The 16,977-nt window shown below is 57.4% G+C and overlaps 7 protein-coding genes across 7 annotated transcripts; 3 read left to right on the forward strand and 4 right to left on the reverse strand.

Annotated features, from left to right (window-relative positions):
• Positions 1 to 156: 156 nt before the first annotated feature.
• Positions 157 to 894, forward strand: SDRG_10067 (hypothetical protein; the record flags this gene model as incomplete). The annotated part of the gene is made up of 1 exon (XM_008616039.1): positions 157 to 894. The coding sequence occupies one exon, from the start codon at positions 157 to 159 to the stop codon at positions 892 to 894; it is 738 nt and encodes a 245-aa protein (XP_008614261.1).
• Positions 710 to 3,291, reverse strand: SDRG_10068 (hypothetical protein; the record flags this gene model as incomplete). The annotated part of the gene is made up of 7 exons (XM_008616040.1): positions 710 to 1,406; positions 1,447 to 1,616; positions 1,659 to 1,814; positions 1,883 to 2,053; positions 2,096 to 2,425; positions 2,469 to 3,146; positions 3,202 to 3,291. The coding sequence occupies 7 exons, from the start codon at positions 3,289 to 3,291 to the stop codon at positions 710 to 712; spliced, it is 2,292 nt and encodes a 763-aa protein (XP_008614262.1).
• Positions 3,292 to 3,465: 174 nt separating this feature from the next.
• On the forward strand, positions 3,466 to 5,086 carry SDRG_10069 (hypothetical protein). The gene has a single exon (XM_008616041.1). The coding sequence runs from the start codon at positions 3,521 to 3,523 to the stop codon at positions 4,997 to 4,999; it is 1,479 nt and encodes a 492-aa protein (XP_008614263.1). The 5' UTR covers positions 3,466 to 3,520; the 3' UTR covers positions 5,000 to 5,086.
• Positions 5,087 to 5,088: 2 nt separating this feature from the next.
• Positions 5,089 to 7,017, reverse strand: SDRG_10070 (hypothetical protein). Its single transcript, XM_008616042.1, has 4 exons — positions 6,420 to 7,017; positions 6,304 to 6,366; positions 6,117 to 6,251; positions 5,089 to 6,041 (listed from the first exon to the last, which is right to left on the reverse strand). The coding sequence occupies exons 1-4, from the start codon at positions 6,461 to 6,463 to the stop codon at positions 5,147 to 5,149; spliced, it is 1,137 nt and encodes a 378-aa protein (XP_008614264.1). The 5' UTR covers positions 6,464 to 7,017; the 3' UTR covers positions 5,089 to 5,146.
• Positions 7,018 to 8,042: 1,025 nt separating this feature from the next.
• Positions 8,043 to 8,507, reverse strand: SDRG_10071 (hypothetical protein). The gene has a single exon (XM_008616043.1). The coding sequence runs from the start codon at positions 8,407 to 8,409 to the stop codon at positions 8,122 to 8,124; it is 288 nt and encodes a 95-aa protein (XP_008614265.1). The 5' UTR covers positions 8,410 to 8,507; the 3' UTR covers positions 8,043 to 8,121.
• Positions 8,508 to 9,050: 543 nt separating this feature from the next.
• Positions 9,051 to 10,173, reverse strand: SDRG_10072 (hypothetical protein; the record flags this gene model as incomplete). Its single annotated transcript, XM_008616044.1, has 2 exons — positions 9,051 to 9,339; positions 9,875 to 10,173. 2 exons carry the CDS (start codon positions 10,171 to 10,173, stop codon positions 9,051 to 9,053), a joined length of 588 nt encoding a protein of 195 aa, XP_008614266.1.
• Positions 10,174 to 13,643: 3,470 nt separating this feature from the next.
• On the forward strand, positions 13,644 to 16,229 carry SDRG_10073 (hypothetical protein). The gene is made up of 3 exons (XM_008616045.1): positions 13,644 to 14,303; positions 14,358 to 14,671; positions 14,728 to 16,229. Exons 1-3 carry the CDS (start codon positions 14,143 to 14,145, stop codon positions 16,179 to 16,181), a joined length of 1,929 nt encoding a protein of 642 aa, XP_008614267.1. The 5' UTR covers positions 13,644 to 14,142; the 3' UTR covers positions 16,182 to 16,229.
• The last annotated feature ends 748 nt before the right edge of the window (positions 16,230 to 16,977 follow it).

Here is a 16,977-nt window from a genome sequence, read left to right on the forward strand (position 1 = left end):
CTTGGCCAACCCGAATTACACTATTCCAGTGCTTTTTCGACGGCCGGAACTGGTGTCAACGTCTAATTCCACGCAATTTGTCCGTAGATCAAAGGGAGTCCACGATGACAAACAGAGGGAAAATGGCGTGTTTTTAGATGTCCAATCAACAACAGTATGGTCGACGACCCGGACCTCTGCACCGTCTATGAGGACGACGGTGTCACATGGCTCATCCAGTACGTGGACGCAGCCGACTTCTCTGGCCTCGCGCCTGTGACCCAAGTCTATGGGCTGGCGCTGACGCGCGACGGCAAGGTGCTCCTCGGCGTCGACGCGCGCGGCCGCTGCACGCTGCTCGGCGGGACCGTCGAGGCCGGCGAGTCCTTCGCCGAGTGCCTCCAGCGCGAGATGCTCGAAGAGGCCAACTACCGTGTGCTGTGCATGGCGCCCATCGGGTACCAGCGCATTGACTGCGGCGACAACGTGAGCTACCAGGTGCGCTACGCCTGCCTCGTCGAGCCCGCCGGCGCCTTCACGGGCGACGCCGACGTCCGCGCCATCAACCCCATCGTTCGCATCCTCGAGATCGAGCGCGACGATGTGCTCTCGCACTGGAACTGGGGCAAGAAGTCGGCGCTCATGCTGACGCGCGCCACCGAATGGTATCAAGCTGTCCATCAAAGTACATGCGAGCAGTCCGCTTCCTCTTCTCTTCTCCTCATGGAGCTTACTCGGTCTTCTTTTCACGGAGCGCCTCCAAGTCGGCTTGGAGCTGCTTGGACTTGGCCTGCTCGGCTTGGATCCACTGCGTGTAGAGACCCGTCATCTTTTGCACTTCCTTCTCGAGCACGCGGCGGCGGACCTTCTCCTCGAGGACCCACGCGCGCCACTTGTCGGACGCGATCGTCGTGAGCCCGTCAACCTCCGCGACCTGGCCCATCTCGCTGAGCTCGTTCTCGTCAATCGAGCGCGAGATGCTGCTGTCCTTGTGCAGAAGGCGCGCGCGACGGTTGTACTCGGCCTTGATCTGCAGCTTCTTGCGCGCCGCGGCGGCTTCGCGCTTCATGCCATCAACGACCGCGCTCGGCACGTCGGGAACGACCGCTTGGATGCCGAGCATGAGTGCAAAGATGATGTGCTCGCCTACTCCGACCGCGAGAAGCGTCTGGAACGGCGTGATCGTCGGGTAGATGCTCTGGAGGACGCCCGAGTTGAAGCCGATGATCGTGCAGTTGGTGAGCACGGCCACGTAGCTCAGGATCGTGAACGCAACTTGCCACGTGCCAATGCCGTTGTGCGGCGAGCGCGGGTTGCGCTGGTGGTTCATGAGGATCTTGAACGCGTCGCTGCGCTGCTCGACGAGGTTGTTGGCGAGCGCGCACGCACTCGCGAGCGGGTACGCGGACGCAAAGAGCGTCACGTGCCTACATGGTTGTCGTTTCCATTCGTCAAGACGTAGGGTACCCGAATTGGATAAAGAGCTCGAGGTAGTCCATGAACGTGCCTTCGTACACGGGCAAGAGCGCCTCGACGTCGACCTTGTTGACGACCGCGACCGCCGTGTCCTTCTCCGCGTTGAGTCCGACCTTGGCCTTGACGGTCGACTCGGCCATGACGAACGGCACCAGCGTTTCCTACGTCGATGCATGACGCGTCACCGTGAGGATGACGGGTACCGTGACGTTGCCAATCAAGAGGCGCATGACGAGAAGCGACCCGAGCGTCGTCTGGAGCAGCTCAAAGTCGCCGACAAAAAAGGTTATGTAGAAGAGCAGCCCAAAGTTGTTGACAAACTGAAAGAGCGCGAGCTTGGCAATGAGACCGTTCGTGTACTACACAGCACGGTGGCGTCAGTCGACCGACAACGCCAAGGAGAGAGGAGAGAGGAGAGGCAACGTACGTCCATTTCCGTGCGGTGGTTCTCGTAGCCGTTGAGCCACGTAGCGAGCGCGCCGTAGTGCTGGTCGATCAAAAAGACCGCGCCGGCGTAGAACGCTGACGGAAGCTTCGCAACGTACTGCAGTCCGTGCGTCCAGCCATTCTCCTCGGTCACGTGGTGTCGAATGTATTCCTACATGTCAATGATACGCAACCGTCTTTAAAGAGAACGTACCCCGGCCTGAAAGTACGCCAGCATGAACGCAGTAATGGCTGCGATTGCCGAGAGAAGGATCGGAATCGTCACCAAGTACCGGCGGAGGCGCTGGCCAAACGAAAACGACTTGTAGTAGCTCTCGTCAATGTCGTCGTACAGGAGCGTGCCGTCAAAGCCATCGCGGACCTTCTCGGCGCTACCGAGCACGACGCTCTCCGAGTCGGCGGCGCCCCAGTTCCAGACGAGCTCGCTCTGCCGGCGCTTCCATCCCTCGAGGAACGCCACGGCCCACGCCGCGACAAAGAGCGCGTACAAGGCGCTCCCAAAGTTGGACATGCCGTAGAAGGCCTAGGGTGCATCGAGAGAGCCTGCGATGGAAGGGATGTATTACCTGGTAGAGAGCGACCGCGAGGCCGACGACCGTCGGGTAGATCAAGTACCGCGTGTAGAGACCAAGGAACGCAAAGTAGAAGCCAACTTCGTTGCCGCAGTAGTCGCGGACAAGCGCGACCGGCACGCGCGTGAACGCGCTCTTCTGCTTGACCCACGACTCCATGAGGTGCGTGCGCTCGGTGGTATCGTGGAGGGGAAAGACCGCCGTAATGAGACCCTTGTCGCGGGCCGTCTGGAAGAGCTTGTCGCCGTTCTTGAAGACCGCGTGCGTCTCGCCGTCGCCGAGGAAGACGTCCAGTGACGCGAGCGCAAAGAGGAGCAAGTCGATCTTCTCGCCCGACGAGAAGGCAACGGCGCCGTCCGCGGTCGCACCAAACTCGGTCGCAAGCGCCTGCTCAAAGTGAACCCACTTGCCCTTGACGTTGGTCTTGCGCAGCGCGCAGACCTCGGCGTAGCGCGCGTAGACAGCGTCCGAGGCCGCGCCGACGAGGAGATAGGCCGCGCCGTTGTTCTTGGCCGGATCGTCGTCGTGCAGGATCGCCGAGTCGGCCTTCACGCGCACGACGAGGTCGGTGTGGTCGGCGACCTCGCGGAGGAAGAGCTCCATCTCGGGGAGCGACCGCACCTTGATAACGAGGTGCATGGCCTGCTCGTCGGGGCTGCCATCAGTGACCTTCTACAGCATCGAGAACTGCATGAGGACGAGGAAGCTCCATGGCGCTAGCGTCTACCAAGGGAACGGAGAGCATGAACTTCATGAGGCTCCACCCGGTCGCGGCAAAGCCGGCCGCGTACACGACGCCCTTGACAAGATCGTCCATCGTTCGTTCGCAAATGACTGTGCTGGCCTTTCCCACATTTTCCCGCATGTGAGAAACGGTATTTCACACGCTCTTCTTCGATCGTTTTGTGGATTGCATTTTACACGCACGTGGCGTTCGAAATAAGCTTGTTTTATGTATTGCGGTGGGAAATGTAGAAAAGAAGCGCTGCATTTTCCACCGTTGGAGCAGATCCAGACGAGGTTCCGTGGTCAAGAGAAGAGGAGCGATGCCATCAGCCTTCTCGATCGACAAGTTCACGGACAAGCTGCGCAGCTGCAACGAGACCGCGGGCTCCATCCAGACGCTGAGCGCATGGGTGCTCCACCACCGGGCGGCGCTGCCCGAGATGCTCGATGCATGGTACACCAGCTTCATTGCCGAGACCGCGGCCAAGAAGATCGTGTATTTGTACGTGGCGAACGACGTCATGCAGACCGGTCTGCGCAAGATCGGCGAAAAGATCCCGCTGGCGTGCGCCCACAAGGTCATGATGGCGGTCGTGCATGCGATGCACCCGCAGCGCGACCAAGCGGTGCATGGCGTCGTGCGCAAGCTCGTGCGTGTCTGGACCGACCGCCGCATTCTCAACGCCGCCGTCTTGGCCAAGATGGCCGACCTCTGCAACAATGGCGCGCGGCCGATCGACGCGGCCTCGGATGACGCGTTAGCGACCGAAGAGGACTCAGCCCGCGACAGCTTCCAGGACGATGCGCTCTTGACCGAGAACCTCGTGCTCGGCGACCTCCCGGACGCCGACGACTCGGAAGTCACGAAGGACGCGGCGCAGAAGCTGCAGGATCTCGAGGCCGAAATCATTAGCACGGACTTGCTCAGCGATCGCATGTTCCAGTTGCACTCGAACATCAAGATGTTTTACAAGGCGCAGACCGACGAGGCGTTCGATGTGGACGAAGAGAAGCTCTGCGGTATGAACTGGGACATGCTCGAAGTGCCCGTCTTTGAGATTGTCGTCGACCAGAGCCAGCAGCAGGTCGCGACTTTTCGCCATCACCTCGAGCAGCAAGGCGCCAAGCGCAACGACCTCATGGACCACTACGCATCGCTGACGACGTTTGATGTGCTCGACGACCCGATTATCTGCGACGTCTCGATGCGCATGGAGAAGGAGCTCGAGGACATGGAGCGTCTCCAAACGCTCTGCAAGGAGGCCGTCGTGCTACAAGAGACAACCAAGTTGCAGAAACTGGCGGCCTCCAAGCTCAAGCGCCGTCACAGCGACCGGAGCGTCACTGCCCCCGCGGCGCTGACGCACCGTCACAGCGATACGGACGTGCTCTCCCGATCGCGCTGGGACCGTGCGCCGCCCGCCGTCAACCACCCACCACCGACGTCGTCGTCGTACAGCTACGGGTTCGAAGCCCCAGTTGCGCCAGCGTACCAGGCGCCCCCTGCGTACGAATACACATCGGCGTCGTCATCGTCGTACGCACCGTCTTCGTATGGCTATGCCCCGCAAGAGACGTACCAGTACCGCGCGGCGCCCGAGCCCCAGTACGGCTACGCGTCGTCTGCGCGCAGCGGTGACAAGTACGGTCGGAAGCGCGATCGCTCTCGGTCCCGGTCGCCGCCCCGCCGCTCCCAAGACCGACCGCGCACCCACAGCAGCAAGTTTAGCAGCCAAGGCTCCGGCTACAAACGGTCCCAGCGGTCGCGGTCCCGGTCGCGCGAGCGCGAGCGCTGGTGACTATGGAGAGACGCCCTAACTGCATCTTCTTTTTTATCGTATCGCTCTGCGACTAATCTAATCCCTCTATGCTTTGTGCGCGTGCCACGTATTTGTTTCATACTATATACTATAAGAATGGTTAAGTTATCAAACACACAATGCTTCTTAGTCCAAGAGGATCGTGTCGCCGTGGTAGACGTCGTCAACGTGGCACTTGGTGGTGTACGCCGACTGCCGCAGCGAGCGCAGAATGGTTGCGTCGTCGAGCTCTTCCTTGGTCTCTTCCTCGTCGTCTTCGCTGTCGGTCGCAAAGTCGTCGTGGGTCCGGGCGAAATCCCAGTCCTTCTCAAACGACACGGTCGGAGGCAACGTCGTCGGCGCGCTCTGCGTCTTGCGCAGCGTTGGCGGCAACGACGGCGGCACCGCCATCGTCGACCGCACCGGTGGGCGGACGTGGCACGTCGAGACTAGAATTCCGATCGGGACCTCTTCCTCGAGCGTCAGTGGTGGCGTCGGCACGTGGCTCTCGCCTCGAGCCGGATCGGTCTCGTCGTCGTCATCATCAATCGGTTCGTACACCTCGTCGTCGTCGTCGTCGCTGGACGAGGCGTCGTCTTGAAAAAACTTTGACACGGAGAAGCCAGTCGGCCGTGAGAAGAGCCGCGAGACCGAACTCGAGAGGGACCGCGTGAGGCGGCTCACGTGGAAGCCCGTGACGGCAGCCACGGACGGCGCTGCAAAATAGGCGTCGCACGCGCCGCAGCGAAAACAGGCCGACGACGGAAGCGCGCAGACCTTGAGGCAACCCGGACAGCGCACGCGGACGTGGAGCCCGAGGTCCCGCGCGACATGGCTCGTCGTGTCCGCGACTTCGTGTTTGATGGTATCGAGCTTAGAGCGCAGCGCGTTTCCGCAGCTGCCGCAGTACGCGCTCGAGGCGCGGTTGCGCGTACCGCAGCGGGTGCAGTTGAGATGCATCGGCGCGCTGCTGGCGACCACCGACACGAACGGAGCGTCGCAGCTGTAGCAGTCTCGCACCCCGCTCGCATTGTAGCTAGCGCTATTGACAACACGGAGACAGAATGAGCTCATCATAAACATGTCGCCAGACGACGAAACTAAGCATGCGACCTACCATTCGCCACACCGCCACGAGCCGTCGCTGTGGATCGCATGGGGTGCTGCCAGTGGCTCGGTGAGCTGTGGTGCCGCCGGCAGTGCATGGTCGCACATGGCGCAGTGGCTCGTGTCGGCGTCATTGAGGTACGTGCTACAAACAAAAGCATGAGCGTGCTGGTCGGCGACTACCTGAGCATTCCTACCACGTGGTACAGGCGAGCGTGGCGGTGGTCGGTGGCGCCGTCCACGTCGACGAGAGGTGCAAGCTACGCCATGTTGCATGAGCTTGCCGGTCGTCGTCATCGTAGAAGTAGCGTACTTGGCGTACGAGCGGAGGAGCTGGTCAGCGGACAAGGCGGTCATGATTCGTCGAGCGCAGTTTGTAATTTGTGTCAATTGATCGCTCGCAAGTCGACACGCACCACCCGGTGCACCTCGTTTTTATTTTATAGCTGCAATTTCGTATGGTCCTGGAGAATTTATTTAAACCTGTCGACAAAGGGTGGCATATTCAGTGACGGCGCATGCTCACGCTGGCCAGACTCGGCTTGTCACGACGCCGCCACGAGTGGTGGCGAGCGAACGGACTCGCGATGCGATGCTCACGGACATACCGCGGTACGATGCAAGACAGGCCGAGGATACTACGGCTACTTGTAGTATAGACACCTTGTCCGGCGCCACCAGATCCGACAGCGTGTGATGCTGGGATACTGGGATGGTGGAGCGATAACGTTCTTGGAATCGCCACTGGAGAAAAACGAAGCAGGAAACAGAATTTGTCAAGCAAAGCGTGCTGTGCAGCGAGGTGCACCGTTGACGTACAGTGTCGATTGCACATTTGCAGTGGGACTTGCGACGGTCAACCTGGTTCCAGCGCGAAGGAGCTGCCTGTAGGACGTCGTGGCACATCATAGTTCTTAGAGTATGAGTGCACAGATCCGTTACAAGGGCTTGCGCCAGGAGGCAAAGCCATGACGAGAGTCGCATGGGCTATGCAACGCATCCTCTATGCACCATCCGAGGTTCAACGAGCGCCGCCACCGTTATCCGGATGCCGATTTTTATAAAGTGATAGGTATCCCAGTAGGTATCCTATCGCCAAACGTGGCAGCACGAGCGCGCGAGTAGTCGCCGGACGCTATTCGTGTCGCTGGAAGACGCCGCTAGTGCATCAAGCCATGGGTCAATAATAAAGCTTTATTATTGACCCATGATCAAGCGATGCGAGATGACGAATTGAGCGGCGCATGGTTTCGTAGAAAGCATCGGAAGAACCGAGACGAAGCGAACGTTGCAGCCAAGTGTCTGCTCCAGTTTGGAGTTAGTCTTGACGAGCGACATGGAGCAACAGTTCCATCCACTGCCCGGCACGTTCCGATAAGTGACGAGAGGGATGGCAATACTAGCGTGTGACCCACTAGGCTGGCACAAGTCGACTAGCACTGAGCTCTGACGCATTTCTCGAGCATACATCGGGTACGCGCTTTGGCTCCAACGCAACGACTGCGGTATTCGCGCGTTACTCCTCCAAGGCCGCGACGCTCGACCGCAAGTATTTGCTACGCTCGGTGCTTCAAGGCCGAGCAACTCGTGGCCTCGCTGCTTACTTCAAACGGTCGCCACGCCATCCCGGACACATACCTCACTGAATGTAGTACTATATCAGCGATGTCGCGGCGACGGCGAAGATCTATCTAAAGTCCCGTCATGTGCACTAGTATCGATTGACAAGCACTTCGTTTCAACCGCCATATCGAATAAATGTACAGTACCAACCTTACACCACGCTGGCGCTGTTTTAGCTCACTCACCGAACCGACCAGAAAACATGCGCTGAAACAGCTAGCGAGCTCAAGATGTCCAGCACCAGGGAAGAGAGGACTCGGTGGTCGTCGCAATGGATAGTATGCATGGTCTCCGACACCAATAACACTCAACGCGTCATACACAGTGCCATTCAACGTCTTTACTTTTACTGTGCATAGGCACAGCTATCAATGCTGCAGTCGTGAGCCCAATCACTCTTGGTTGCTCGTTTCCTTGGGCTTGTGCATCTCCGCAAAGTCGATTAGGGTGCTGCGGAACTCCTCGTACTTCTTTTTCCGCATGATCTTCTTCTCAACAATGTCATCGAGCTTCTTCAGGCCGCCAAAGAGGCGCTGGTCGACGAATTTGTCGATCATCGCGTCATTCAGCTGCTCGAATGCCTCCAGGAGCTTGTCCTTTGGCGCTGTGTTGAGAAACTTGAGGGCGAAGAGGACAGTCTTCGGGTCCACGTTCGCAGCGGGGTCCATCGTCTTGCCCATGTTTGCTCTTGGTCGTGGCTTGTGGTCGCCAATGTTCAAATGCTCGGCTTTGAGCGACGAGAACGGTGGGCGCTCTAAAGATATCCCGCGCCTTTTCATAAGCCAATCCGAATGCGCCATTTTAAACCAAAGGTCACTGATTGGACCGAAAAAATATACGTGGCACTCTGCCCAACCAGGAAGGTCGCACTACCGGTTTCGAAATTCGAAGCGCCACGTCACGCAGCCTGGGCACCCTTCGAGAACCTTCGATGGCCGACCCAGCGTCGGGTTAAGGCGCTGTATTGACATCTTCAAGAGAGCAGAGTCCTCGTCCTTTCACTGTATGCCTGTCATGGATGTCCACTGCATACCATTCCGCTTTGCAGCATGATCGTCAGTCCGCTCCAGCCCAACTAGTCCATCATATCGCGCAGCCGAGAATGGTGATGGGCGACTTCACCGCTCCTGCTAATTTCGTCATAGTTGCTGGACCTTGGCAGTGTTTCGAGGGAGATATGTGCGCTCTGCAGCTCAAAATGCCCGCGCGAGTTACCCGCTTCGCTTGGAAGCTTCTTCCGCCCACAGGATGGCGCCGACTCACAGTGCAAACAGTCTTATATTGGCGGGTTGCAATAGTACTACGTACAAGTTGACACGACCTAATCTGTGACGGGCTTCTCCTTGGGCTTGTTGGCCGTCGCATAGTCCAGAATGACGCTCTTGAACTCTTCGTATTTCTTCTTTCGCATAATCTTCTTCTCGACAATGTCGTCCAGCTTCTTGAGACCGCCAAAGAGGCGCTGGTCGAGAATCTTGTCGGCGACGCTGTCCGAGAGCCCGTCAAGGTTGTCGAGGAGCTTCTCTTTCGTGGCCGTGTTGAGGAACTTAAGTGCAAAGAGGAGGACCTTCGGGTCGACGTCGGCGGCGGGTTCCGTGGCCTTGCCCATGCTGTAGTTGTAGTTGTTGCTCGTTGGAGGCAAAAAGGAAAATGAGCTGTCGGACGAAGAGCTCGCGACGAGGTCGTCAAAGATAGGCCAGTTTTAACCAACTTCAACCAGCGAATATCGAACCTTGCCGTTGCGTAGCATCTTCTTTTTTCACGCAACTCGTCGGGTCGGGGTACCCACGTCCGGATCGCGTCACGTGTGATCACGGGGCATGTCATAGGCTAGCTACGGCCATGCAGGACCGCATAGAGGGGCAAGCGCCATAGTGGGCAGCGCTATAGGAGGAGATGGGGATGGGTGGCGAGGTCCGTTCTTGCGTCAGGTAGCCCGAATGCGCCTTGATAGCAAGGAACTGGTATCGTAGAGCCTGGTCGGGTTGCTACTGTACGCGCCTACAATGTACTGACTGTTGCCATCGTGGCGTGGAATCGTGGGTGCTAAAAGCGTGTTGGTACAGATTAAGTTGAGGGCGACGACGGTCTGAAAGATTACAACTAGTAACTAACTAACTCCGTCGCCGTGTCCGCGGAGTTCACGCGGTTTGGCGCTTCTCCTTGGGCTTGTGCTCGACGGCCCATTTCAGCGCAACGTCCTGAAACTCCTCAAACTTCTTTTTCCGCATGATCTTCTTCTCGAGGATGTCATCGAGCTTCTTCATGCCGCCAAAGAGGCGCTGGTCGACGATCTTGTCGGCCATGTGGTCGGTGAAGTGGCCTTCAAACGTCTCGAGGAGCTTTTCCTTGGACGCGGTGTTCATGAACTTGATGAGGAAGATCATGGTCTTCTCGTCGACTTCGACGGTCGGCGCGTGGTGCGTGGCGTGGTGCTTGCCCATGTTGGAGGAGGAGGAGGTTGTTCGTAAAATCGAAAATGGACTCGAGAGCCGCCTTGAGGACACACAGCGGCGCGAGAGAAGGCGCTGGCCCGCGCCCGACATTCGGCGATCTTTGCTTGTCGGGTCTGTGTCGTTTTTTCGATACGAAGTTGAAGTAGCTATGGTCAGGCGCCTTCCTTGGACCAATGAGCGATCATGCAAATAAAATAGAGAATTATCATTGGTGGAGCCACATTGCACTTTCTTCGACCCGAAGCCAGCCAATTATATGAGAAATTGTATTGGATGTGGCGGCGTGCGTGTTTCTTCATCAAGCCAGCGTGCATGTGGCGATCTTGTTGGTTGATACAAAGCGCTTGATATGTCGTACCCCGTGAGAGCCTGCTGCGGAGAAGCCCGCTTCGCAAAGATGTGCAGCCCCATACCCTTCTGCAGTGAGCGGCGATCAGAGTTGGGACGTTGAGGTTGTATAGGCCGGTCGAGCGCGTGCGCCGTTGCGGCGGGTTCTCAGCGCTGCGTATCTCGAGCCCGCCACGTCTGTCCGCAGGGCCAATTCTGGTCGACGAAGGCGTACGTCGTGGGGAATTGACTGCAGCCCCTCTCCTCTGTCCGCATGTCATTGCCCACAAAGCGTGCTATTTTGCCTCGCTAAAAAGAATGCGCCGCTATCTATCCCATATAAAATCTCCCGTAAATCGACAGTGTTTGTCAGAACGGAACTCGCCCACCGCAGTCTACAGAAGAGTCTACGTGAATCCTGTAGCTTTGTGAAATATGGCTTGTTTCATCGCGGACAGAACGTTGTGCTCGAGTGCAGGTACGCAAGAAGGCGAAAAACCTGCTGCCTGGATTGAGCGCGTGTATACACCACGGAGGCACACCAATCGTAGCTGCTCCAAGCGTCTCTCACATTTTGCTGGCAACGATGAGCCTGCGTACAAAGCGTGGGAATTGGCCAAGCAGCTGCGCCGGGGCTCCATGCGCGACGCCACCCTCTGGTCCATTCTGCAGCAATCCTCCTCGCATGTCTCTGCTGTCTTTGAACTTGCAGCATGTTGTAGCTCTTATTGCCGTGAATGGACTCTTCTGCGCTCTTTTGAATTTTGAAACGGCTCAGTCAATGTGTCAGTTTCGCAGGCCCTTGTGGATCGGCAAAATCGTGCGTTCATTGGTTGAAATGTCATTGCAGCTTGTGGCTTTTAGCCAATCGTTTCACATGTGGGTAGCATAGCCTATTGCTGTATTTGTTTTGTGTATATACTTGGTATTTGTATTAGTCTGGTATTATACCGATAAATTATGTGGAAGCTTACTTTCGCAACACAGTTTTATTGGTCAAGAGGCTGTTTTTTAAAACAATGACCAGCCCCACTCTCTATACAAAACTAGAGTATGTTATAGCTTGCATTGTATTATATTGCAATCCAGTGGGAGCCAATCGTTTTCGCGGGCGTCGGCCCGATGCTCGCATTTGCAAACTGGAAGCCAAGTAGGAAGAAGGCATGGATTAATCAGCCACGGGTTTCCCCCATAACTTATTGGCCTTCATGACCATGCGAAAGTAGTCTGAGGCCCTTAATTAGCTTGCGAGACAGACTGCAGACACGTACGACATCGACCTCGGTCGGTGGTGGACGTCCTACGGTTCAGTGTGCCATGTTCCTTTCTCAGTTCTTGAGGAGGAAAATCCATGGCGCCACCGGTCTCGTTCGCCAGTCTGGACCCCGACATTCTTATCGCCATATATACTTTCATCGGTTTCGGGTCCGTGTGAGGAAACAAAAACACATAACCATCTTTCGACAGAAGGTCTCCAACCAATGTCGAGAACCTACCATATTCTGATGGACCCTACACAATTATCATTGTGCGCTTTGCGCGTTCCTGTAGACTAGTCACTAGACGCCTGAATATAAAGACTAAGACGCGAAAAAGAAATTACCTGAAGCCACACGATTTTTCAACGTTGTTCGTGGTCTTCTCGAGGATAGAGCAAGGGGCGAAGCCGGAGACGAGAGCAGAGGTCGTTGTCACCCAGGACACAAGAGTTTACATGAGATGCTTCAGCACGACGAACCGAAACTCAAAAATGCTGATCGCTTCTCGCCAGCGTTCCACCTGCAAAGCACTGATCATGTGATGGCGGGTACACATCCAGCATCTACCAGCAGGGCGTCCTGTGAGGCAGATCAGGCCCGAGATGGTGATGTAAATGGTTGGATTCGCCCGTGGCGGGTCTGGTGCTCGGCGCAATGTGGTCGCGTTCGTTGTTGGCATTGCGATTTGGTGGCCATCAACTTGGCCATCCCGTACACGAAAGAGACATTGAAGCAACGCCAATCTGGTTACCTCTGGTTTACTTGCCTTCGGCAGGCCTGTACAAATGTATCGTACTTAGCACTGAACCTCAGATCATGCCACACAACGCGGCCACACTCCCAGAAAGATCAGTGACCTTTGCCCGAGTCTGGCGCGAAGATGTTGAAGTAGGGCTTGCTTCAAGGAGGGCTGGCAATTTCAACAACAGATGCAAGGACCATTGACTCATGGCAAGGGGAAAAACTACCATGCTACAATTATGATGGGCGATTGGTTCCTCGGAAGTCGATGTAGTAAAACGAAATCCGTAGAGGACATCGCTCTGGCTCACAGAGAACGTCCAGCTCCTCGTAGTACGATACATGCTCGCCGAGTTTACAGGCATCTTCTTGCACGTGCGATCAAGTACATAAGTTATGCTTTCGTTGTTGTAATCGAGACGACTCTTTGCGTCTGCCAAACGCCGCCACACATTTGACAGCGTTTCCATAGCCCCTTTTGCCAAGCTACTGTCCAAGGACTCGAGGAAGCACACCGAAGCGAGTTCGACGCCTACCACAGTAACCAGCACCAACCACTGGACTCGCGCAACGTCTCTACTCGGTGTGTCCACGACGACAGCCATGCGCACGACCGAGCAGCGTGTCGTCTGCCTCAACCCGCGCAAGCAAAGTGCGCAGGCCACGGCACAAGGCAGCCCAAGTGTGTAACGCCATCTCTAATGTCGACTCAGCGCTAGACGGCGCCCAAAGACGGCGGCGCATCGAGGCGCGAGCGCGGCGATTACGGATGGCGTCATTGTACAGGGACAGGAAATATCCACACCCGCTGTGGGTGCACCTAACGAGGGTCGGCCAGAGAGAGGAAAGAAGAAGGGGCACCCGAGAACACCAATGCAGCGCTGCGTTGCCACATTGCACTTTTCTGCGAGCCGCCCGACAGTTGGCAGACGCCCGAGGTGCTTGTCCATCAGCTGGCGCAATAGCCCAATCACCTGCATGGCCATGATGCAACGCATCGCATTTATAATCATTTGCGAGCCACGGGCAAATCGAAGGCGGCGGCGCCATGACGTCGATCGGAAGGAGTCTATGACGGCGCCTGCTAGTGTCCCCATCCTTGTCGCCGCACCTAGAGCTCATTTCGCATATCAACTTGCGGCCACCACTCGCCGGAAGGCTGCCCATGCGCCCAGGTTTTGTCACGGCTGCCAACCGAAGATGACGGAAAGTCGAGTCTTCGTACCTCCCGATTGCGAGGGGAGACAGGGCTCGACCCATCCGGCGTGGGTATGGGTCAGTAAGGGCCACAAGGGCCGCGGCGTTCTTGTTTCGTGAACCTTCGGAACCTTCGGGTAACGCGCGCAAGAGTAGTAGCCGATGACGAAGAGGCCCCGGGCGCAGAAACCTCGACCCGCCGAGGCGTCGCGGACAGGCGGCGCGACGGCGATCGCCAGGAGCTCCTGCTCTGATATGCCCACGTGGTTGCAAAAGCCAATGGCAGCACGCGCGACGAGCGTGTCGCAGGACGCGCGTAACAGGGTCGATCGGAAAGAAAGGGTATACTGGGGCGAATTAGGTTGAAGCCAATGGTTGAATAAACATTGTCGGCGCGCCGAGCAGCAATGGTCATTTCCCAACGAGCGCCAAGATGCCTAAGTACACAGCCACGAGCATCACCGACGAGGTGGACATCCGCGTGACGGACCGCAACGCCAAGTTTGAGCCCACGACGCTCTGCAAGATGTTCCAGGCGACGGCGGCCAAGTACGCGTCGCAGCCGGCCTTGCACTACAAGCAGAATGGCGAGTGGTACGGAGGAGCTACTTTCTCTGTATGCTGACGCTCATCAACGCAATGCTCTAGGGCGTCGTACACGTGGAAGGAGTACGAGGCCAAGGCCATGGCCTTTGCCAAGGCACTCGTCTCGTTGGGTTTTGACCGCTTCGACACGGTCTCGATCTCGGGCTTCAACTCGACCGAGTGGTTTGCCGCGTATATGGGCTGCATCATGGCCGGTGGCGCCGCCACGGGCGTCTACACGACCAACGGCCCGACGGCGTGCCAGTACGTCTGCAACAACTCGTTGGCGCGCGTTGTTGTCTGCGACGGCGTCAAGCAGCTCGAAAAGTTCATGTCGATCGCCGATCAACTGCCGTCGCTCAAGGCTCTTGTCGTGTGTACGTATTCAAATTGCACTTTCGACTACGATCTCATGCCAACTGCGTGCATTTAGACAATGCGCAACTCCCGGCCGACGTCGAGTGCTGCGTGCCCATCTACGACTTTGAGGCGTTCCTCGGCCTTGGCTCGGACATTACGACGGCAACGATTCAAGAACGCATCGACGTTCAGCGCCCGGGCAACTGCGCGTCGCTCATCTATACGTCCGGCACGACCGGCAACCCAAAGGGCGTCATGCTCTCGCACGACAACCTGACGTACACACTGCGCGCGGTCACGTCGGGCTTCCAGGGCGACCTCTTCAACAACACGGAGCGCATCATTTCGTTCCTTCCGCTGTCGCACATTGCCGGCCAGATCCTCGACATTGGCATCCAGATTTACTACGGTCTCCACATTTACTTTGCCGAGCCGGATGCGCTCAAGGGCTCGCTCGGCAAGACGATGAAGGAGGTGCACCCGACCTTCTTCCTCGGCGTCCCCCGCGTCTTTGAGAAGATCTCGGAAAAAATGGTCGAGGTCGGCCGCGGCTCCAAGGGCCTCAAGAAGGCGATCGCGACGTGGGCCCGCCGCGTCGGTGGCCAAAAGGTTGTCATGAGCCAGTACCACGAGTCGGGCGGCAAGCCGTGCGGCTACGACTTTGCCAAGGCGCTCGTCTTCAACAAGGTGCGCGACGCGCTCGGTCTCGACAAGTGCAAGGCGTTCTACTCGGGCGCGGCGCCGCTGAGCCCGGAAGTCACGGCCTTCTTTGCGTCGCTCGACATTCCGATCTACGAAGCCATGGGGCTCAGCGAGACGACGGGCATTTCGTTCTTCAACTACCCGCACAAGTGGAAGCAGAGCTGCCTTGGGCACTTCCTTACGGGCACGGACGTCAAGATCGACCCGACCAACTCGGAGCTGCTCATTCGCGGTCGCCACGTCATGATGGGCTACATCAACAACGAAGAAGGCACGGCCGCGGCCCTTGACGAAGAAGGTTTCCTTCACACGGGCGACTGCGCGTCGTTGGACTCGGATGGCTTTGCGTACATGACGGGTCGCCTCAAGGAGCTCATCATCACGGCCGGCGGCGAGAACGTCCCGCCCGTCCTCATCGAAAACGTCATCAAGGAAGAGCTCCCGCTCCTCGGCAACGTCATGATCATTGGCGACAAGCGCAAGTTCCTCTCGGCCATCTTTACGTTCCGCGTCACGGTCGACGAGCACGGCGAACCCACCGACAAGCTCGACGCCGAGGCCAAGTACATTTTGGCGCAAATCGACTCGGGCGCGACAACGGTGGCCGAGGCGATGGCCGACCCGAAGATCAAGACGTACCTCGACGCCGGCCTCAAGCGCGCGAACGCCCGCGCCACGTCGCGCGCGCAGAACGTGCAAAAGTACATTTTTGTCGCGCGCGACTTTAGCGTGCCCGGCGGCGAGATGACGCCGACACTCAAGATCAAGCGCAACGTGGTCGCCGACAAGTACGCGACCGAGATCGACGCCATGTACGGCCACTAAGCCGCCCGAGTCTATTTGTATAATCCACTGTCGTTTCCTTTGTACAAATTGGTTACGTCCACACGCAGCGAAGATCACGAGCGATCACCCAGCTGGTCGCATCAACAGTTTTCTGTCCACACAGTTTCAATGATTGGGAGCTGGAGAACCCGTTGGGTGTGAGTTTGGTTGTCGCCGAGGTCTGCGTGGAGATGGTCATGCAAATGATGGACAGCTCATTCATCGCAAGCTACAATATAACTTGCCAACCTCGCCAACGTATTGTAGTTAGTGTAGGTGATCTCGCGATTCACTATTAGTATGAGTTGTTTGAAACCGCCTTGGATTGTCGCAGGTTCCACTGTACATGTACGTGGAGGGGTACGGTCCTTATATAGCCCGGAGCGACTTGGTACCGGTCTTGATGCCCGCGCCGAATGGATGCTGTGGCGACCATGATGAAGTGAAGCTCAACTTCGAGAAGCATCCGGCAGTGGGACGACAACGTAGCGTCGTCGTTCCAGCGACGTCCATTTGGCATGACGTCCACGCTCAAGTATCGTAGAAGTCTGTCTGTGGTCAGTGTCTCGCATGACGCGACGCAGCTGATTGGTCGACGGACTACAACCCGGGGCAGTTCCCCGCCTTCGTTGGCTCATTTTCGCTTTTCGCCAGCAAGCAGCAGCAGCATGCCCAAGTACACGGTGGGTCCAGCCTCCGTAGTTTGGCACCAGCTTATCGAGTACTGTTTATCGTAGACGACGAGCATCCGCGACGAGGTCGACATCCGCCTCGATGAACGCACAGCGTCGCTGCC

The sequence above is a fragment of the Saprolegnia diclina genome (assembly GCF_000281045.1).
Source record: "Saprolegnia diclina VS20 unplaced genomic scaffold supercont1.33, whole genome shotgun sequence".
Taxonomy (NCBI): Eukaryota; Oomycota; class Saprolegniomycetes; order Saprolegniales; family Saprolegniaceae; genus Saprolegnia; species Saprolegnia diclina.

Bases quoted from the DNA above. Each gene is read 5' to 3' on its own strand.
- SDRG_10069 (XM_008616041.1), top strand. From the start codon at position 3,521: ATGCCATCAGCCTTCTCGATCGACAAGTTCACGGACAAGCTGCGCAGC.
- SDRG_10070 (XM_008616042.1), bottom strand. From the start codon at position 6,463: ATGACCGCCTTGTCCGCTGACCAGCTCCTCCGCTCGTACGCCAA. The intron at 6,367-6,419 runs GTACGCTACTTC...AACATGGCGTAG, and splicing joins CTCCTCCGCTCGTACGCCAA to CTTGCACCTCTCGTCGACGT. The intron at 6,252-6,303 runs GTAGGAATGCTC...TTTTGTTTGTAG, and splicing joins ACGCTCGCCTGTACCACGTG to CACGTACCTCAATGACGCCG.
- SDRG_10071 (XM_008616043.1), bottom strand. From the start codon at position 8,409: ATGGGCAAGACGATGGACCCCGCTGCGAACGTGGACCCGAAGACTGTC.
- SDRG_10073 (XM_008616045.1), top strand. From the start codon at position 14,143: ATGCCTAAGTACACAGCCACGAGCATCACCGACGAGGTGGACATCCGC. The intron at 14,304-14,357 runs GTACGGAGGAGC...GCAATGCTCTAG, and splicing joins TACAAGCAGAATGGCGAGTG to GGCGTCGTACACGTGGAAGG. The intron at 14,672-14,727 runs GTACGTATTCAA...GCGTGCATTTAG, and splicing joins GCTCAAGGCTCTTGTCGTGT to ACAATGCGCAACTCCCGGCC.